Genomic DNA, 22,208 nt, shown 5'->3' with positions numbered 1-22,208 from the left:
CTGTGGGATAGCCCTAGCCCTGTTATAGAGATAGGACACCCATGCATAGAGAATGTTGTTACTTGTTCCAAGTCACAGTTTAGGAAGTGGCAGTGCCAGGATTTGACCTGAGAGTCCATGCTGTTGGCCACGCTGCCTCCCTAGCCCCTGCCCTCAGAGGGCTGAAGAGGTTAGGAAGAAAGGAAAGACAAGAAAGAAGTGTTGGGGAGTAAGTCGGGAAGCCCTCACCTTCCCCTGTTATTCTTTAGGCCTTCTTACCTCCTTTCTGCTGGTGCAGAAAGGCCCTGGGGCCCTGCTTGGGACTGGTTCCCGCCCACCGTGGTTCCCGCCCTGTGTGGTGGCGGCTCCTGGAGGCCTCTGTGCTGGAGAAGGTGCCTTCCCTGGAGGGCCTGTGGACCAGAGAGGGAAGGATATAGCAAGGGGTGGCCTGAGGAGCTCCCCTTCTGGAATACAAGAGAGCAGGAGGCAGCAGCCTATCTGGTTTTCATTTGAGAAGAACTGAGTTGGTGTCCCCAGACCAGGACTGTCCCGGCCTGATGTCTCAGGGAACCCTCTCCAGCCAGAGTAGCTGCACTGACAACCCCACAGCCCCCTTGGGGCACTGTGTGGAAGTTTCTACCGTGAGTACCCAGGATGGTACTGAGCTCTCTCCTTGACAAGCCTGGGTTCTAGCAGCTGTGAGCTTGGCCTTTGTCCAGCGCAGGCCTCAGCTCACAGGCCCTTCAGAAAGTTTCAAAGGAGGAACTGACACTACAATTTTTTTAGTCCTAACTTCCCCATGTTTCTATTTCCTCACTCCCTTAAAATGCAAAAGGGCCAATGTTCCTGGTTTAGGGACTGTGACGAGGGAGGCTGCTGGGAGAGCATGGAGCGTGTGCTACCTGGGCACCTTGGAAAGACACATCCTGGCAGCTGCGCCAGGCAGAAGACTGGGCAGCTGCAGGTTTAAACCCTGGGCTTCCAGTCCCAAGAAGGGGGACTGGGCCCCTGGGAGCTGTCCCATCACAAGAAATAACCCTGGATGCCAACCAGAACCCTAACACCTTTTCTCAGGCAGGGGCAGGGAGAGGGTGAGGAGATGCCAGGAACGAGGTCAAGCAAGGAGGCTGAACCTGGAGAGCCTGGGCATGCAGCCCACCCACTGGTCTGCCTGGTCCCTTCCGTGCTGGGGCGGGTGGAAGCTGAGGGTGGTGGAGGGGATCACAAATAAGTTATCTGCCCCTGGGTGCCCGCCATCCTCTTGGTGCCCCATGGCTACTCTAAGGACATGCCCATCCCCAAACCCAAATCACCTCAGAGCCAAAACTACTGCTCTTTCCTCCTCGAGTGGCACCCACCCCATCCCCCTCCCAATCAAAACTCCCAAAGAACTCTTTTCTCCGCCCTATGTAAACCTCTTTTGTGATTAAAGTAATTCCCAATGAAGGAACTCATTCTTTTCTGAATGATCTGTAGGCTTAATCTTCCCAGGGCACATTTGCATTTCAAGTGGTGCGCTTGTACAGATAGAGTTCATCTTTAATTGGCAGAATGAAGGGGTGCTTACTGGGTGGGAGGGAGGAGGTGGACTTTCCCAGGCCCCCCGGGGCCCTCCCTGAAGTCCTCCTCTCTCCTCCTCCATGCCCGCCCGCACCCTCAGTGAGGGGTGAAGCTGGGTGGATTTGGAGGTTGACTGAAGAAGTGCAATGGCTATTATTCCTTTACTAATTAAAACTTTTTATGGTGAGACCTAGAGTTGCCAACTTCTAATTTTGCCAGTTTGTTTTATCACTGGTTTCCTAACACCATCACTTCACAGAACCAAAACATGAAGGAGGAGGTCACTTCAGTCTTCTCAATGGAGTAAATTTAGCTTTACACAAACATACCACAGGGTTGTTAGATTTTTCATTTTGCTACAGATTGGTGCAAACCTCACTGGGGGCCAGCATTTGAGAACCACAAACCGGATGCCCCTCAAGGCCCTGCCCAACTCTAAAAGGCCGCAGTTTTCAAATTCCACTGTCACACTGCGTTAAAGATGCATCGTCAAATGTGAATCGTTGATGATGATGTTAATTTTATCATAGTTGCACATAACTTTCTATAATGGAAATGGCTCCAGGAGATAGGACGATAGAGGGAGACTGAAGAGCAGGGAATAAAGAAAGTTAGGGGCAAACGAGGTGGCAGATAGGGAATAACACCTGCCCCCAAAACCTGTATCCATCTTCCCAGGATGCTTGGTTAGATTCTTGGGCTGCAGGAGGCAGTTTCATATTCCTGCCTCCGGGACTCACATGTCCCGGAAATGTGAGTGTGTGTCTGTGTGTGAGTGTGTGTAATAGCACAGTAGGCGGGCGCAGCACCTGACCTTTATGTAAGCTCCCACCCACGAAGCCTCACCCCTCAAAATGCTCCCTGTGGCCTGGCCTTGCATATGGCACTGTGCCCAACCCCCAAGCAAAAGACATGAAGGTGCCAGAATGGCACATGGCAGATGTCCTAGAGTGTGGGGGTAGGGGACAATGAGAGATGCCAGCTCTGGGAAGACAAGGCCCCGAGCCCTCCAAGGGAGGGGTCTGTCTGATTCCAGCCTGTCTGTTTCCTGCCACTCACAGGCTGCCCTGGCCCTGGCTCCAACCTTTCCTGGGCCTGACCAGGAGGCTTTGCTCACAGTTTTTCCCATTCTCATTCCAGGTGTGTGTGGCTGCTGTGGTGCCCTACGCCCCAGGTACAAAAGGCTGGTTGACAACATCTTCCCTGAGGATCCCGAGGTGGGTCATGTCTCTGGCAGGCATCGTGGCTCTCATGGTCCAGGCAGGGCCTCTGACGGGGGCAGCTTGGAAGCCAGGCCTCCTGCTGGGTGGTGAAGGCAGGGCCTCTCAGGGTCCCTGGGCACTGAGGCTTCCCAGAGAAACTAGAACCTGGGCCACAGCCATGGGCAGTGGTGAGAGGCCGCTAGGGACATGAAGGATGAGGGCATTTGGATCTGCAGAAGGCAGCTGGAAGTGCGTCTTGGCATGCTTGTGGCCATCACTGTCCAACCGAGACATCTTTCTCCTGCATGTCTCTCTGTGTGATTGCCTCTGGAGCTGCTAACTCTTTGAGTGATCGTAGCTCCCTGCCGGTCAGTGTGAAGACTCCCCTGTCTTGGGTTGGGCTCAGGAGCCCAGGTCTTTCCCCCCTGGCTGCCACTCTCTGGTGTCTGCCAGGTGTCTAGGGGCACACACACAGGGCCTGGCCTCCAAGCCGCCTCTCCACCCGTCAGGCTGCTTTGTGGGTTGTGGGCTGGGAAACATTGGGATCTGATGTACTTGACTTGCTCTCTGGGAACCAATGGCCTGTCTTGATGGGAGCATCCTTTGTAGAGTTCCCTAAGAGCTGCAGAGCTGCCTTCGTCCTGTGTGTGTCTTGGTGCCGGCTATCCAACATGCTTTAATTTGGGGTGGCTTTTTTTTTTCTGAGACGGAGTTTCGCTCTGTTGCCAGGCTGGGGTGCAGTGGCGCCATCTCGGCTCACTGCAACCTCTGACTCCCTGGTTTAAGCAATTCTTCTGCCTCAGCCTCCTAAGTAGCTGGGATTACAGGCACGTGCCACCATGCCCAGCTAATTTTTTGTACTGTTAGCAGAGACGGGATTTCACCATGTTGGCCAGGATGGTCTCGATATCCTGACCTTGTGATCCGCCCACCTCAGGCTCCCAAAGTGCTGGGATTACAGGCGTGAGCCACCACACCCGGCCTGGGTGGCTTTTAATGATGCTGTATCATCCATTCCTACACACACACACACACACACACACACACACACAGTATATATATACACACCCATACACACACACATGTATACATTCATGTATATATATCCACACACATGCACACACATATATACATTTTATACATTTGTATCACTTACAATTCTTTTTCTCCCCCCGAGACGGAGTCTCACTCTGTCGCCCAGGCTAGAGTGCAATGGCGCAATCTTGGCTCACTGCAACCTCCGCTCCCCGGGTTCAAGCAATTCTCCTGCCTCAGCCTCCTGAGTAGCTGGGATTACAGGCACTCGCCACCATGCCTGGCTAATTTTTGTATTTTTAGTAAAGACAGGTGTTTCACCATGTTGGCCAGGCCGGTCTCAAACTCGTGATCTGCCCACCTCAGCCTCCCAAAGTGCTGGGATTATAGGCGTGAGCCTATAACTAAAACTATGTTTTAATCATCTGCCTGTCCCTGAAACCCACATGTGCTCCGGCACATCCATAAAGGGCACTCTGTAAATGTTGATTCCGTCGAATTATTATTTTTCTCTAGACTTGAACTCGTCTAGCCATAGTGTGGCCATAGTGAGCACAAGCTGTTTTCTCCTACAGGATGGTCTGGTGAAGACCAACATGGAGAAGCTGACCTTCTATGCCCTCTCAGCTCCAGAAAAACTTGATCGTATTGGCGCCTACCTCTCTGAGAGGCTCATCCGTGACGTGGGTCGCCATCGATATGGGTAAGTAGTTTGGAAGAGAGGGAGAGAGATTGTCAGGAACTATATTGTTAGGCTAAACATAGAGTCCTTTTAAGAAAATGATGGCCAGGCAGAGTGGCTCACGCCTGTAATCCCAGCGCTTTGGGAGGTCAAGGTGGGAGGATCACTGAGGCCAAAAGTTCAAGACTAACCTGGGCAATGTAGTGAGATTCCATCTCTACAAAAAATTTAAAAATTAGCCAGGTGTGGTGGTGCACACCTGTAGTGCCAGCTACTTGGGAGGCTGAAGCAGAAGGATCACTTGAGCCCAGAAGGTCGAGGCTGCAGGGAACCATGATTGTGCCACTGCATTCCAACCTGGGTGACTCTCAGAGTAAGATTTTGTCTCCAAAAAAAGAAAAAAAAAAAAAAAGAAATAGATTATCAAATAGACCAAGAAAACTGGGGACTGGGGCTAAGGAGTATATCCCATGTGATCTTCCAAAGGCAGGGTCTAGTGTGATGCTGCTGCTGAGGTTTGGGAAGAAAAGGGTGTTGGCTTCCTACAAGCACCTCTTCCAGCATCCATTCTCTCTTGTGTTTCCATACAGAAGCCCTCATACAGTCTGGGGCCTTAAAAAAAATTAAGGCTATGATTGCACCACCATCCTCATCCAACCTGTCCTGCCTTATCCCACTTACTGTCTTGAAAACAAAGGAGGAGTCATCTACATTCTAGTAAGAAGACAGAGTTAAGGGCAATTTGTCCATTAAAAATACACTTAGGTGAAATATTTATCAATCTTCTGAAAGAGAAGGGCTTTCTATGTTTAAAGAGAGAAGAAATCTTAAAGCAAGTGACTGATCAATAGACTTAACTGTTGAAAAATTTAAATATTTTGATGTCAATATAGAAACACTCAGACCAGGCACAGTGGCTCATACCTATAATCCCAGCACTTTAGGAGGCCTAGGTGGGAGGATCACTTGAGCCCAGGAGTTCAAAACCAGCCTGGACAACATACTGCCCATCTCTACAAAAAATAAACAAAAATTAGCTGGGCGTGGTGGTATGCACCTGTAGTCCCAGCTACTCAGAAAGCTGAGGTGGGAGGATGGCTTGAGCCCAAGAGGTCAAGGCTGCAGTGAGCTGTGTTTGCACCACTGCACTGTAGCCTGGGAGACAGATTGAGACTGTCTCAAAAAAAAAAAAAAAAAAAAAAGAAAAGAAAAAAGAAACACTCAAAGTTTAAGAGACGAACAACAAAAAAGTATATTCGAAAATTAAGACAAAGGATTCAAACTTATATATTAGTAGCTCATACCAAATAGTGGGTGGAGTGGAGAAACTGAGACACTAAGAGGTTTGAGGCAAGAGCCACAAACAGGTGACTTACAGGAGAGGAGAGAGAGCTTGCCACACACGTGGGATGACACTCAACAGACTTGTGATCAAAGGTGCATACTGAAATACTAAGATGCTAACTTATTAAATTCATCACAAAGGAAATATAATTTCCAGTATTAACCAATAGATGGCAAAACGGGAAGCATTTTCATTCTTTTCTAGAAAGAGTACAAATTGGTTGAAACTCTCTAGAAAGTAATTTTGAAATAATGTGTCAAGAGCTTTAAAAACACTTATGCCCTTTCACTCAGTAATTCCATTTCTATTTGTTGATCCCAAAGAATCAAATTTTTTATTATTTATTTATTATTATTATTTTTTTAAGACAAGGTCTTGCTGTGTTACCCAGACTGGAGTGCAGTGGCATGATCTTGGCTCACTGCAGCCTCAGCCTCCTGGGCTCAAGACGCCCTCCCACCTCAGCCTCCCATATAACTGGGACTACAGGCGAGTGCTACCATGCCTGGCTTATTTTTTGTATTTTTTGTAGAAATGGAGTTTCACCATGTTGCCCAGCCTGGTCTGGAACTCCCAGGCTCAAGCAATCCTCCCGCCTCAGCCTGCCAAAGTGTTGGGATTACAGGCATGAGCTACTGCGCCAGGCCCCAAGGAATCAAGCTTAAATACAGTCTACCTTCACACACAGAGATGTTTGTTATCTTGTTATTTATAATAATGAAAAAGTAGAAGTAAAATGTCCAGTCGGAGGAGAATATTTCAGTGAATTATGGTGTATGTCATTTGATAAAATGTTATCTAGTCAATAAAAATTGTGTTTATAAAGATACTTTCCATGTAATTTGAAAAATGCTTTAAGTAAATGAAAACCAGAATCCATAATTATGTAGACAGTATTTGCAATCAAGTTAAAAAATCAACAACAACAACAAATCTCAATGGCTGGAAAATACAGTAAAACGAACATACTGGCCAGGTGCGGTGGCTCATGCCTGTAATCCCAGCACTTTGGGAGGCTGAGGCGGGTGGATCACTTGAGGTCAGGAATTCAAGACCAGCCTGGTCAACATGGTGAAACCTCATCTCTATCAAAAATACAAAAATTAGCTGGGTGTGGGGGCATGCACCTATAGTCCCAGCTACTCAGGAGGCTAAGATGGGGTAATCGCTTGAACCCAGGAGGCAGAGGTTGCAGTGAGCTGAGATCACACCACTGCACTCCAGCCTGGGCAACAGAGCGAGACCCTGTCTCAAAAAAGAATGTACCAATATGTTAGGAGTATTCATTTTATGAACAGTGGGGCTGGGGTTTTTTGGTTTTGTTTTGTTTCGTATCTATTTTTTCTACGTTTTTCCTAAATATTCTTTATGTGGATGTGTTACTTCCACAATAAAAAACACGAACTGCAGAGCACGTTGTGTTTGCTCCCCAACCATCATGCTACAATTCAGAGACCAAATGTCAGGAGAACACTCAGATATTCCTGGTGGCGTTGCTCATGGAGCTGAGGGTTGGGTGGATTCAGGCAGAGGTTCTCAGTCCTGTTGGTTCCATTCCCCACTGAGTCTTTTTTTTTTGAGATGGAGTCTCAGTCTGTCGCCCAGGCTGGAGTGCATTGGTGTGATCTTGGCTCACTGCAACCTCTGCCTCCTGGGTTCAAGCGATTCTCCTGCCTCAGCCTCCTGAATAGCTGGGACTACAGGCACGTGCCACCACACCTGGCTAATTTTTGTGTTTTTAATAGAGACGGTGTTTCACCATGTTGGTTAGGCTGGTCTTGAACTTCTGACCTCGTGATCCACCTGCCTCAGCCTCCCAAAATGCTGGGATTACAGGCGGGAGCCACCGCACCTGGCCTCCATGGAATCTTTCATAGCCATCCTCTACTTTCATCTCCTCTAGCCTTTCTCCTGGTCCAGGGTCTTCTCTTTTCGTTCAGATGATGGCAGTAGCCTTGGACATAGTCTCCCTGCTCCCTGTCTTTCCTGCTTTGGTCCTTCTGGGTTAATACTGCTATGTATGATCTTCAACACACAGACCCCAAGCTGCGCTTTCCTAGCTCTTTGAGAAAAAACCCAGCATCCTCAGCTTGACTTCTGGGGTCTTCCACAACCTGCCTGTAACCCAGCCAAGTCCACCACCCCCGCCACACCTGCCGTAGACCCACTCCACATGAACTGCTGACCACCCGGCTGGCTCTGTGGGTCTTTCTGGTGTCCTCTCTCACTTTGACCTCTTTGATGGGCCTCCCCCTGCAGCTGCCCATCAGCCCCACTGCTGTCCAAGGCCCCTTCCTCCTGGCAGGAGAAGACGGAGCTGGTCTTGAACTACAGTGAAATGTACATGGTGCTGATGGGGTGGAGAGGTCTAGAAAGCACAGGCCTCACCAGCAAATCTTAAATCAAGCCACCCCTGGTGTAAAAAGCAGGATCCAAACCAATATGTTTCTGTGATCATTTTATATAATAAAATGAGGTTACATCCTGAATAAGAGCAAATCTACTCTGCATGCTGATTATATTAAGGGCCTTGACATATTGTAAATTATACTCAAGCAAGTAAAAATGACTTGATCCTAGGTTGAACCTAAAACTAATATGCTAGCTCCAACATTAAACATTTAATACTAATTTCACTGGCTGTCTCTGCAGTGATGGTTCTCTCAGTAAAAAAATGTCCTAGAGTCAGAAGAGCCACTTAGAATCATTCTGCTGCCCTTACAACTGCAATTAAAATTTAGTGCCATTCTGTTAAAAATAGCCATTGTAGCCTCTAAGTAATTAAAACCTGAAGGCCTCACTGAGGGCTTTGTTCCTAAACATTTGGAGAAGAAAAATCTGTTAGATTTGATCTCTTATTCTCTTTGCCCTCCCTGTCTTTCCGTACCCAACGCCACATACATCATCATTATCTTCCTCATCACTGATGGCAGCTTTGGAAGAGTAAAATATTCTCATGCAGACAGGGTGAGAGGCTGTGTCTACCTGCCATGATGCAGGTGTCTGTATTTGGGGTTTGACCATATGGACATGAACCTTGGATGCTGGACCCAGGGGCAGAACCACCCTCATCTGCCCCACTGCCTCCCCACATTGTCACCCCATTTCAGTTGTGTGTGGACTCTGGCTCATAGGTGTTTAGCATGGGGACGGTGGTGGGCAGCCCAATGTGGGCAGAGAGAGGATGAGATGTGAATTTCAAGGCATCGTTCATGGGCATGCAATATGATGGGCAGTGATGTGCAGAGCAGCAAAAACCATGCAGTCCTTCTATTTTCCCTTCTCTTTACATTTCCCTTCCAGTTCAACTCCAATGCGAGTAAGTCCCCTAGAAACTAAGGGAGAGCAGGGGAGGGAACAGCAGTGCTGGGTAAGACTCGCTCAGTCGACAGTGACCCCTGAGCATTGATGGGTGCAGAATGCCATATAAGATGCCGTCAGGATCCCCAGTGCCTGGAGCTCTCACCCAGCCAGGACCAAGCCCTGGCGGATGGAGATGGCCATGCCAGAGAGTTGAGCTTCTCTAATCTGAGGACCCTGGCCCTGGAGCTGACCCAGCGGCACTCCTAAGAGATACACATTCACCAGAAGGACCCTGAACCTGACTGGAGGATGGCTGACCTTGAGATAGGGATACTGCAGACCCCTACTAGATGAGGAGGGTCATCCCTCCCTTCCTGAGCTGAGGTCAGCCCTCTCTCCCTACTTCTGGACTCCTAAAACCCAGAATATTCTGTCTAGGAGTGGGCTGACCAAATGCACTCAAACTGCCTGGAACAAGAGGCTCTTTGTGCAGGCCACTGCTCTTGAGCGATTCTTGCGCAAATGACTGGCCCTACTAAAGCTGCCTCCCTCATCCTGCCTGCTGACCCTAATCCCTGACCCTGTATCTGCCTTTCCTCTCCAACTAAGCCTGGTTCCCAGACTTTACTCCCCACTCCTCCTTTCTTAGGCCAGTTCAGATTCTCAGACCTGTTATGACTTTGTACCCCTTCCAGGACACCCGCCCCAGATCAGATCTCTGCTGGTAGTAATCTTCTGACCCGGGGATCCCAGGCTCTATTCCTTTTGAGTGTGTAACAGATTAGACACACTCGAGAAGATTACAATAAAATAGCACAAACATGGAGAGCATTAGACTCAGGGCTTCCAAGGTCCCATTGACTTCGAATTATGTAAGATGCTTTGAAAAGCTCAAGTTCATAATTATAAACATTCCATCCTTACTATTGGGATCAGAGATGAGGAACAAAGGATCATGTGTTCAAAGAACTGGGCCTTATACTTCTTTACTTTTCAGTTTCACTTCTACCATAATTTTCACCTTCTACCAAAATGGAAATTTTCCACTTTCCACTCCTGGTAAGTAGCCAATTTTTTTTTTTTTTTTTTTTTTCTGTTGCAAAGGATGGTTTTTCCATATCAGGAATTTCTGGAATTTTTTTCAGGAAGAGGAAAAGCAGTAATCTAAGCCCTGGGGCTCGCGAGGCCTTGAGTTTCTTCTCTTGCCCAACCCCACCCCTTCCTTTATGTCATGTAAACACTGTAATAATGGTGAAATGCTGCAGATCCCTTCATACAGAAGGACGCTGGGATGATTCATAAGGGAAGAGAATCCCATGCTGCCTGCCCTCATTTCCTACCCGCCATGCTTGGCTGCCTGAAGGTGTCCAGGTCTCTCTGCAGGGAAAGCCTGTCCCCTTTGGAAGGGCTCCAGCCCAGTCTGCTTCCCAAACCCTGCAGAATTCAGTCTCTACACAGTGGACCTGAAACATGCTGGGACTGGGTCTGCAAGGCACAGCAGGTTTCCTGGATGGTGATTGTGATGGTCTCTGAAGGGTGAGGCTGCAGAGCCAGGAATGGCTGTCCTGGGAGCAAGGAGGAATGGTAGGCATGGCTCCCATTCACCAGAGGAGCTCAAAGAGCCAAGGCTGCCTTTGTATTTGAAAGACATTCTGTGGATAGAGCACACCTTGATCCATATGTGGGTGGGCCCAGAGACAACTATTCGATAATACTTTTATTTAATATCATTAAAGAATCATTTAATAATAGTTGACGCGGCTATTCTAGGTAAAAGAAATAAACATTTTATAAAAGTGGAAAAGAATTTCAGCATTTAAAGGCTGTTTAATTTTCTGGTTGCTTGGTATAGAAGTTAGCTCAAAGGTACGTAAGAAATAGCTGATGTCTTAAAAAAAATTTAGAAGTCATGACTGCTGTTAATTTTTTTTATGTTTGGATTTGCAAAGCTAGCTCATGTCTGAGGCAGTCTGACTGTGCAATATCTGAAAGTGGGTAGCTGTCCCAGGAGGTATCATGGAGCCTTGAGTTGTAGCCTTGAAAGAGCTCCTGAAATTGTCCTATAGTCATCCTCCCTGTGCTTTCTGTTCACCCAAACTTTGTTTAAAAAAAAAAAAAAAAAGATGAAGACTAGCTAATCAAGAATTTTTAAATAGGCTGGGTGCAGTGGCTCACACCTGTAATCCCAGCACTTTGGGAGGCTGAGGTGGGTGGGTCACCTGAGGTCAGGAGTTCAAGACCAGCCTGGTCAACATGGTGAAACCCCATCTCTACAAAAAATACAAAAAATTAGCCAGGCATGGTGGTGGGCACCTGTAATCCCAGCTACCTAGGAGGCTAAGGCAGGAGAATCGCTTGAACCTGGGAGGCAGAGGTTGTAGTGAGCCGAGATTGCGCCATTGCACTCCAGCCTAAGCAATGAGAGCAAAACTCCGTCTCAAAAAAAAAATTTTTTTTTTAAATATCTGCCTAACATTCAATGATGGATATGATTTAGGTCAAGACATAACGAAGAACGAATCTTTTAATTCATCCTTTATTACATTTACGGCATGTGAACCTGACTTTAGAGTTTTGGGCACCTTTAACATTTTAAAATCCCATGGTGGCAGCTTTGCTGCGATCTTGTAAGAGAGGCCTTTTGCTACTTTATTTTGACTTAGGGAACATTGACCTGATTCCTGGGCACCCCATTAGGCTTTACAGTTTTCTGCTTACTTTACCTCCCCTGTATTTTCTTTTTTTTAAGACGGAGTCTCACTCTTTTGCCCAGGCCGGAGTGCAGTGGCGCTTTCTCGGCTCACTGCAAGCTCTGCCTCCTGAGTTCACACCATTCTCCTGCCTCAGCCTCCTGAGTAGCTGGAACTACAGGCACCTGCCACCGCGCCTGGCTAATTTTTGGTATTTTTAGTAGAGACGGTGTTTCACTGTGTTAGCCAGGATGGTCTCAATCTCCTGACCTCGTGATCTGCCCGCCTCGGCCTCCCAAAGTGCTGGGATTACAGGCGTGAGCCACAGCGCCCGGCCTCCCCTGTATTTTCTTTGTGTCAGGAGGTACTTTTCTATTCCACATGATTTGACATTACAAGTAGAAGGATCACCATCCTGCAATGGGCACATGAGTCCAAACTCTGAGTCCATGAAGCCTTGCAATGGTCTCCCATCTAGCAGGATAGGAAACATTTCTAGCTCTAACTTCCCTTTCCAATGAGGTCAGTCACTTGGTTTGCTTTGGATTGCTCAGAATTCACCTTTATTTGTGCCATCAGGTTTCTAAAGCACTCCCAAACCTGATTATTAGGTGCTTGTGCTATTTAGAGTATAAAGAAACTCAAAAGACAGTGGCTCCAGCAATATGGAAGTGCTTTTCCTCTCTTTCACATCAGTCTGGAGTGGGCCAGTGGGCTCTGCTCCATGAGGTCATTCAGGGATCTTCAGCACATGGCTTTCCTCTCTGGGTCTCCAGTTGTTTCCACTTCCCAGCTGGTAGGAAGAGGGAAAGAGAAAGGACACAGAGGGCAGTCATGTCTTATAATCAACAGCTGCTGATGTTGTTCACATCACTTTCTCTTAATTAATTAATTTATATGTTTGTTTATTTTTGAGACAAGATCTCACCCTGTCCCCCAGGCTGGAGTACAGTGGCTCAATCATGGCTCACTGCAGCCTCGACCTCTCAGGCTCAAGCGATCCTCCCACTTCAGCCTTTGAGTAGCTGGGATTACAGGCATACACCACCACGCCTGGCTAATTTTTGCATTTATCATAAAGAAGGGGTCTCGCCATGTTGCCCAGGCTGTCTTGAACTCCTGGCTCAAGCAATCTGCCCACCTCAGCTTCCCAAACTGTTGGGATTCCAGGTGTGAGCCACCATGCCCTGGCCACTTCCCCTCATTTTAATGGCAATGTTTTAGTCATGTGGTCTCACCTCACAGCAAGAGAGACTGGGAAATGGAGTCCCAAATGAGCAGCCACATGCACAGCTAAAATTCTGAATTTCTAGGGAAAGGCAAAGGGACATATTTTAGGGGAGACATCTAGCATTCTGCCCGGGAAACTTAACTCCGAAACTGTAAAGATTTTAACCAGAATGATTTCTGAAAGGTTTGCAGCAGCTTCCTTGTTAGAAGTTCAAAACAAAACAAAACAAAAACAAAAAACAAAACCTCTCTTTCTTTAGAATGTAAATGCTTTGTAAGTGAAGGATGTATGTTTTATGATGCAGACATTACTAGTTATGTCATACTCTTGGAACAAATTTGGAGTTTGAGCTTAGAGGTGCCTTTCTCCTTCTCATTAGGAATTTGATTCTTGGCATTTTTCTTGGGATTTATGAGAAGCATTGAAGAAGACAACTAAGATAATTGGGTTGTCCTGTAAAGGCTAGTTTGGGAGAGCTTGGGTATATTTAGCACAGAGGAGAGAACAGCAAGAATAACAAATGAGATTGTTATCTTCAGGGGTTGAGGAGCTGGAGGTAGGAGATGGCATGGCCCTCTTTTTTGCTTCTCCTGAGAGTAGAATTGTGAATAGAGGATAGAGGTTATTAGGCTTCAGGTTGACATTTTATTTCATTGTATTAGTCCATTCTCATGCTGCTATGAAGAAATACCCAAGACTGGGTAATTTATAAAGAAAAGAGGTTTAATTGACTCACACAGTTCTGCAGGGCTGGGGAGGCCTCAGGAAACTTACAATCATAGCGAAAGTCACCTCTTCACATGGCAGCAGGGGAGAGAATGAGAGCTGAGCGAAGGGGGAAGCCCCTTATAAAACCATCAGATCTTATGAGAACACACTATCACAAGAACAGTATGAGGAAAACCGCCCCCATGATTCAATTCTCTCCACCTGGTGCCCCCCTTGACACGTGGGGATTATTACAATTCAAGGTGAGATTCGGGTGGGGACGCGGAGCCAAACCATACTAGTTGTCAGTCACCTAGTGAGAGGACTTGGCTCTTTGCTATTGGATGTTGTGTATTCCTAGTTTCCGAAGTTGTTCACTCAGGCTTTAGACTTCAGAGGAATTGTTTAAGTAATTTAAAGACTTAGTTAACATAGGGAACATTCCTCATAAGGAGGAAAAAAAAAATTATTCTGTGTCCATCTTGTCTGTCTTATTCCCTAAGTAAGAAGTATCATCCAAACATAGTAATGCTGCCAACCATATTGCTTGCATAGTACTTTATCATGGAACTTCTGAGGCTTTCAAACACAATATCTGCAAATTTTCTATTCCTTAAAGCTGGTCCTCAGGCCTGTCTCAGATTCTTCATAAAGATCTTGACTTCCTCCCCACTCGAGCCATCTCTCTCCATCCGTGGAAACCTCATGGGCCATCATGCATGATTTTCTTGTAGGATTTATTTTCTCTTTAAAGGAATATCTATGTATTTATCTCAGCTCATTAAGTTGAATGACTGCCTTCTTCATCCTTACACCCCCTGCACTGTCTAGGACAGAGCCTTTCCACAGTGGGCACTCAATAAATACTTCTTGACTTGGATTGGATAATTCCCCGACCTCATAGAGTTTAGACTTAGAGTTTGCTATTGTGAGCATCAATCTTGCTCTTTGTGTTGACTCATGAAATGCTCTATCTCATCCATCGTCCTGTTCTTAATCTGTAAAAGGAGGGGCTGGATGAGTTGGTCTCTAGGCTTCCTTCCAGCCCTAATTCATTCTGACTCAGTTCTGGGCTGGAGCAGACACTTGTTGGAAAGGCTATCCAGACGTTGGCAGCCTGTGGGGGAGCCTCATTACCCGGATGCTGCATTGCCCAGGTCACCACACTGACACCTTGCATGCCCTGGTTGGGCCATGGGGTGGCAGGGGCGCGGCCAGTGACGGCATGTGCTGCCCTCCCCAGGTACGTGTGCATTGCTATGGAGGCTTTGGACCAGCTGCTCATGGCCTGCCACTGCCAGAGCATCAACCTCTTCGTGGAGAGCTTCCTCAAGATGGTGGCCAAGCTGCTGGAGTCAGAGAAACCCAACCTGCAGATCCTCGGCACCAACTCGGTAAGGAGCGGCCCAGGGGGCTCCAGGTCTCCCAGCCGCATCCTGGGGGGTGGCAGGGGAGAGGGAGACCTCGGGGTCGGCACTGTCATGTTTTGTTCCTTCTTGGTTCCCAACCCTAAGTGTGACACACTGCTTGTTTTAGGGTCTCCCTTTGTGTGAACAAAGGGCCCTTTCATTTTTTAATTTAAACAAATATATAATTTATATAGATATATAATAAAATAATTTTTTAAAATAAAATTCACCACTTTCAAGCATCCCATTTTAAACCCCGTGGTGGCCAGGCACAGTGGCTCACACTTGTAATACCAGCACTTTGGGAGACCAAGGCAGGTGGATCACTTGAGGTAAGGAGTTTGAGACCAGCCTGGCCAACATGGCAAAACCCCATCTCTACTAAAAATACAAAAAAAACAAAAAAATTAGCCGGATGTCATGGCACACACCTGTAATCCGATCCCAGCTACTTGGGAGGCTGAGGCAGGAAAATCACTTGAACCCAGGAAGCAGAGGTTGCGGTGAGTCGAGATCATGCCACTGCACTCCAACCTGGGTGACAGAGACTCCATCTCAAAAAACAAACAAACAACAACAACAAAAAATGTGGTTTCAGTGTATTCACAAAGTTGTGTAACCATTAACACCATCTAATGTGTTTAGCGTTAGATTGATGATCTCCAAACTGTTTTTACTAATAGAATTTTTCCCCTCAAATAATTTTAAGTGGGGCCCCCAATAGATATAAAAATCGATGGAAACAGAGGCTTTCTTTTGAGGGCAGGAAGAACCCAGGGCTCTCACCACTGAGCACGCTATGGGGGCATACCTTGAAAGCTGTCCAGGTTATGCCTCTTTCAAAGATAGAGTAAAGTGATGTCCCCAGGACAAAGGTACCAGATCAGAGGAAAGACCACGGGGAAGCAGGACACGGGGCTTCTGGCTTAGTTCTGCCCTTCCCTCGCTGTGAAGCGTTGAGCAGGTTACCTTTTATGGGCCTCAGTCTTTTCATCAGTACCATGAGCAGGTTCAGCTTGGTCTCTGTTAGTCCTCCAAGCTAATGCTGGTCTCAGTGCAAATGGCTGCGGTCGTGGGAGAGTATGATTTTGTTAGAGAAGAGCTATCAGATATGTCAGAAATTCCCTGCTTCTTGTGTGCATTTAAACATACTCCTACGCCCTGGTTGTCTTTAATATCTTGCTGTCTCTCCCATTCCTTCCCCTTTCGGACATACTTTAAGCTCCAGGTCTTCATGCAGCTTAGATACAACTATTTTACAGATCTTAAGTGAAGCTTTTATCTATCTGCAGGTATCACAAAAGTTTAAGGTTTGCCCCTTAGCCTTCCAACCTGAATTTTTATTATTTTATTTTATTTTATTTTTTTAGACTGAGCCTCGCTCTGTCACCTAGGCTGGAGTGCAGTGGCACAATCTCGGCTCACTGCAACCTCCGCCTCCTGGGTTCAAGTAATTCTCTTGCTTCAGCCTCCCAAGTAGCTGGGATTATAGGCATGCACCACCACACCTGGCTAATATTTGTTTTTAGAAGAGACGGGGTTTCACCATGTTGTCCAGGCTGGTCTTAAACTCCTGGGCTCAAGTGATTCACCCGCCTCAGCCTCCCAAAGTGCTGGAATTACAGGCGTGAGCCACCACGCCCAGCCCTCAATCTGAATTTTTATGGCATGGGTCAGAGCTGCTTTCCTGTTCTACATAAGTTGATTTAACCAGAAGAGAGTCTTCCAACTTTCCTTCCAAGGACCAAGAGTAGCAACCTATACAGATTCCCTTCTCTTTCCTCTCCCTGGGAGCCAGCTGCCTTTGACACATTACACATATACTAACTGAGGGGAAAGTCCTTTGTCAAGTTGCCCTGGCAACAGCTTCAGATACTGTTTTAGTTGTCCTGTTTAAGATAACTACAGCCTAGAAGAGAACATCTGAATGGAAAATGAACCAGCCACCATGCATCCGTGGGGGCCACTGGAAGCAGGTGGCCACCACCTCTAGCTTCCCCCACAGGAAATCCTAGCCCAGGGTAGGTGTTTTGTCAGCTACAGCATGAAAAATTCAGTGTCCTGCAAATTCCCCATCGCAGTGAATCATCGCATCAGCCAGAGAGCAAGCTGACTAATGATTGCTATGCTGCAGACAATGAAGATGATATAAGGACAAGCTATTGTCAGTGAGTTAAGTCAAATATTTGCAGTAGCTCCAGAGTGCAGCTTGGAAGGCAGCCTTTTCTCTTGCTGTCCCTGTCTGATGCTCTTTCCAGCTCTCTGCGCCCAGACCTTCTTGAGCCTTCCTGAGAAGAGTGTCCTTTTGCTCCTCGTCGTTTTAGACCTGCTAGCATGCTAATGCATGACATTATCTTAGAGTCTAGCCCGGGAGTTCCAAACAGGTCTTCACAGGGATTCAGGGCTTTGTGAGGGGAAAGGGGGCCTAGGAGAGGAGGAATAGAAGTCTCTAGGCCCTTTACTGCTACTTCATCCAGTAGCCACCTCTGGAGTTTTTTTTTTTGAGGCAGAGCCTCGCTGTGTCACCCCGGATGGAGTGCGCTGGCATGATCTCGGCTCACTGCAACCTCCGCCTCCGAGGTTCAAGTGATTCTTCTACTTCAGCCTCTCCAGTAGCTAGGATTAGAGGTGTGTGCCACCATGCCCAGCTAATTTTTTTTTTTTTTTTGAGATGGAGTCTCACTCTGTTGCCCAGGCTGGAATGCAGTGGCACAATCTTGGCTCACTGCAACCTCTACCTCCCAGGTTCAAGTGATTCTCCTGCCAAAGCCTCCCGAGTAACTGGGATTATAGGCGCCTGCCACCACACCCAACTAAGGGAGACAGGGTTTCACCATGTTGGTCAGGCTGGTCTCGAACTCCTGATGTCAAGTGATCCACCTGCCTCGGCCTCCCAAAGTGCTGGGATTACAGGCATGAGCTACAGTGTCTGGCCCCAGTTAATTTTTTGTATTTTTGGTAGAGACAGGGTTTCACTGTGTTGGCCAGGCTGGTCTCGAACTCCTGACCTCAAGTGATCCACCTGCCTTGGCCTCCCAAAATGCTGAGATTACAGGTGTGAGCTACCACGCCCGGTCCTTTCCATTGTTTGTATGGAAGTTTGCAGCATTTTATTTGGATAAAAGGTTTTGCTGCCAGGAAATCAAAAGAAAGGGAAGGAGAAAAAGGAAGAGAAAGCAAAATGAATCAAGCTCATTGTAACCCCTCATTTTGTTGGATTTCTCAGTGTAGAGATGGGACCCCAAGAAGCGAGATGATTTGTCTGTGCTCACACAGCTAGAGCGCTGGCTTTAGACAGTGATTCTTTCGGCCCCTGTGCATCTATTAATATTCTCCCTAGAATCTGGGGGGTGGCAAGGTCAGAAGCCCCTCACTGGGCCCTTGATTCCAAAGTGTGGCACCCAGCCTCTGTGCAGATAGCCCCCATGACCAGACTTAGTCTATCACAAGGCAGCCCCCGGCCTTGTGGGTGAGAAGTCAAGAAAAAGCCTCACCCTGAGCCCACTCTGCCTCCCTGTAGCTTTTCCCTCAGACCTGGTTTTGCTCCCTGAATTGGCATAGCACAAATCTCCCCTCTGTAGAACGTCTCTTCAGAAACCATACCCCCTTCAAGGTCCCCAACTCAGACCAATGAGCTTTGGAAACCTACCGATTCCCAGGGCTCAACCAGACAACCAGGCCCGCATCTCTGGAGAGGAGACCTGGGAGTCTCTATATTTTTGCTTCCCATGTGATGCCATTTAGGTCTGGGAACTACTGACCCGTTCTAGTCTTAAGCCTGTGTAGGATTCCTTCCCTCCTTTCCTTCTTTTATTCTTTCTTTCTTCTCTCCCTCTCCATATCCCTCCCTTGCTTCCCTCATTCCAGATAGATATTCATACAGCTTGTGCTTGATTACCCCAAGGATGAAGTTGTCCAGAGACTTGTCACAAAATCCAAATTAGCTAATACCACTCCTGTACATTACATGCAGTAAAGTACAACTTTAAAAATTTAAGTGAGCTTTTTTTTTTTTTTACTTTCTTCTTGTTCTTCATTTTTTATTTTATTTTTATTTTTGAGATGGGGTCTCCCTCTGTTGCCCAGTCTGGAGTGCAGTGGTGCCATCTTGGCTCGCTGCAACCTCCGCCTCCCGGGTTCAAGGCCTCAGCCTCCCGAATAGCTGGGATTACAGGCGTGCACCACCATGCCTGGCTAGTTTTTGTATTTTTAGTAGGGACGGGGTTTCACCATGTTGGCCAGGCTCTTCTCAAACTCTTGACCTCAAGTGATCCACCTGCCTTGGCCTCCCAAAGTGCTGGGATTACAGGTGTGAGCCACCGTGCCCAGTGAAAATTTAAGCGATGCTTTCCAGCCCTTAATGAGAATACCTGGGCTTTGGATCATGATGAGGGACTGGAAACGCCAGGAGAAGGTGGGGGAGTCAGGGCCACCTAAGCTCCTTACTCACTGGGGATTCACTTCTGCACACCTGCCTCATTGCATGATGGGTCCAGATGCATGTCTTGGGTCCAGATGCATGTCTTGAGGACAGTGTCAATCAGCACATGTCCTGATTTTTTAAGGGCACTTACTAATGATAAACTAAAAATATTAAATCTGATGATGCCAAGATCCTCTACATAAACAATCTAATATATTAGCCTAGTGTATACAAACGGTAAAATATTATGAAGATTCATAGATTGAAAGTTTATACTTTCACTTCTATTTCACACCACACACAAAAATTAACTCAAAATAGATCAAAGCCCTAAATGTAAGACCTAAAACTATAAGACTCTTAGAAGAAACTATAGGGATAAGTCTTTATGATCTTGGACTTGGCAATGGATTCTTAGATATGATATCAAAAGCAAAAGCAATTATAGAAACAACATAGATAAATTGGACTTCGTCAAAATTTAAAACTTTGTCTGGGCACAGTGGCTTATTCTTATAATCCCAGCACTTTGGGAGGCCGAGGTGGGTGGATCGCTTGAGGTCAGGAGTTCCAGACCAGCCTGGCCAACATTATGAAACCCCATCTCTACTAAAAATACAAAATTCAGCCGGGGTGTGGTGGTGCTACTTGGGAGCTGTAATCCCAGCTACTTGGGAGGCTGAGGTGGGAGAATTGCTTGAACCCAGGAGGCAAAGGTTGCAGTGAGCCGAGATCGCTCCACTGCACTCCAGCCTGGATGACAAAGTAAGACTGTCTCAAAAAAAATAAAAAATAAAATTAAATTAAAATTAAAACTTGTATGCACCAAAGGACACAATCAGACAGTAAAAAGATAACCCACAGAAAGGGAGAAAATATTTACCAATCATATATCTAATAAGGGTTCCATAACCAGAATATACAAATAATTCTTAAGACTTAACAACAACAAAAAAAAACCTAATTAAAAACGGGCAAAGAACTCTCATAGATATTTTCACAAAAAAGATATACAAATGGCAAGAAGCACATGAAAAGATCCTTAACATCGCTAATCATTAAGGAAATACAAATCAAAACCACAACAAGACACCACTTCACACCCCCTAAGATGGCAATTAAAAACACAGTCCCACACCCAAAAGATGGCAAATGTTTGCAAGGATGTGTGGAAACCGGAACCATCATACTTGCTGGTGGAAATGTAAAATGGTGCAGCGCCTTTGGAAAATAGTTTGGTGCTTCCTCAAAAAGTTCAACATATGGAATTATATGGCCCAGCAATTCTGCCGGGTATATACCCAAAATAATTAACAACAGGTTCTCAAACAAATAGTTGTACACAATTGTTCATAGCAACACTATTCACAAGAGCTGAAAGGTAGAAACAACCAAAAAGGCACCTATTTATCGTCCCATTTATATGAGATATTCAATTAGGTAAATCTGTAGAGACAGGAAGTAGATTTGTGTTTGCCAGGTGAAGGGGGAGAGAGGAATGGGGAGGGACTGCTGAGTGGTCTAGGGTTTCCTTTTGGGGTGAGGAAAATGTTTTGGTTGCAAAACATTGTGAATGGATTAAATGCCGCTGAATTGGGCACTTTAAAATGGCTAATTTTATGTTATGTGAATTTTACTTCAATTTTTTAAAAAGTTGTACTCTGAGTAACCCAGAGTCAATGGCACACAGGCATTTTTGCTTTTACTGTGCCACAACCTCAAACCAAGCCCACTCGGAGGCTGGTGCAAAGCGAGTCACCCAGCAGGTTGGGGGGAGGGCGGCTCCCCTGTGGCAGGCCAGGGTCATGGGGATCCTGGAGACGTCCCTCCTTGTGACTCAGGCTGTGCAGCACCCTGTTCCCCCCCATCTTGCTTCCTTGCTCCCCTGCCCCTCATGAGATCTCACCTCCCTGGGTCTCCTCGTTTCGTTCCAAGCTCCAGCTCTTGCTGAGACTCCCTTCCTCTGCCACCCTCCGGGGCCCTCGGGACACCCTCTGTCCACCTGCCTTACCCTCCCAGGGCCTGCACAGCCACCCGGCCTTCTCTACCCTAATGCCCCTACCTCAGAAAACCACACAGCCTGTGGGTTGGGGCCTCTACACATGTGTGCGTTAGGAGTTTACCTGGCTGGGCTTTCAGGCAGCCTCCTCTCACATCCTCCAAGTGATCCTTACAAACCTTCCATTTTCCCCTAAACTCCCCTCCCAAATCAGCTTCTTCAGTCTCAAGATGCCTTTGCCTTCTTCTCCCACTCAGGAAATGGGGGCTGTCCCAGGGGGCTTCTTCCACTTCCTGTGCCCATCTTCTTCCTCTCCAAAGGGTTCCCAGCCCCTCTGGAGCCTCCCTGCATCCATTCTTTCTGCCCCTTCCCCATCTCCACCCTTTGCCTTGCTTTGATTCCTTCCCTCAATCTAAACACAAGTTCAAGTCTCTTGCAGTGTAGAAATAAATTAAATTAATAAACAAGAGAAAAACAAAAAAATTACGTTCTCCTGCATAACTACAAAATGCCATTAGCTTGCCTGACAGAATCAACAGTCATTCCCTGATCTTATTTTAATATGTCGTCTAAATCCAGATTTCCCTAATTTTCCCCCGTTGTCTGCATTGCTATCCTTTTTCAAATCAGAACTTAGTAAAG

The 22,208-nt window shown here is 46.8% G+C and overlaps 1 protein-coding gene across 6 annotated transcripts in view; it reads left to right on the top strand.

The window, feature by feature from the left end:
* EFR3B (EFR3 homolog B) overlaps positions 1-22,208 on the top strand; it is a 123,120-nt gene that overhangs the window by 53,050 nt on the left and 47,862 nt on the right. For 3 of the 6 annotated variants that reach the window (XM_034952737.3, XM_034952735.4, XM_057301329.1), the window contains exons 2-4: positions 2,680-2,756; positions 4,352-4,479; positions 14,979-15,129. In XM_034952737.3, coding sequence (XP_034808628.1) covers positions 4,373-4,479; positions 14,979-15,129 — 258 coding nt within the window. In that variant the 5' untranslated portion in view covers positions 2,680-2,756; positions 4,352-4,372. Of the gene's footprint in view, positions 1-2,679; positions 2,757-4,349; positions 4,480-10,140; positions 10,166-14,978; positions 15,130-22,208 lie in introns of those variants that run through there. The other 3 variants (XM_034952736.3, XM_034952738.3, XM_057301330.1) reach the window with 3 other exon arrangements.

The sequence above is a fragment of the Pan paniscus genome, chromosome 12 (assembly GCF_029289425.2).
Source record: "Pan paniscus chromosome 12, NHGRI_mPanPan1-v2.0_pri, whole genome shotgun sequence".
Lineage (NCBI taxonomy): Eukaryota > Metazoa > Chordata > Mammalia > Primates > Hominidae > Pan > Pan paniscus.
The sequence above is the reverse complement of the archived record's forward strand: the minus strand, read 5'-3'. Positions and strand labels throughout refer to the sequence as shown.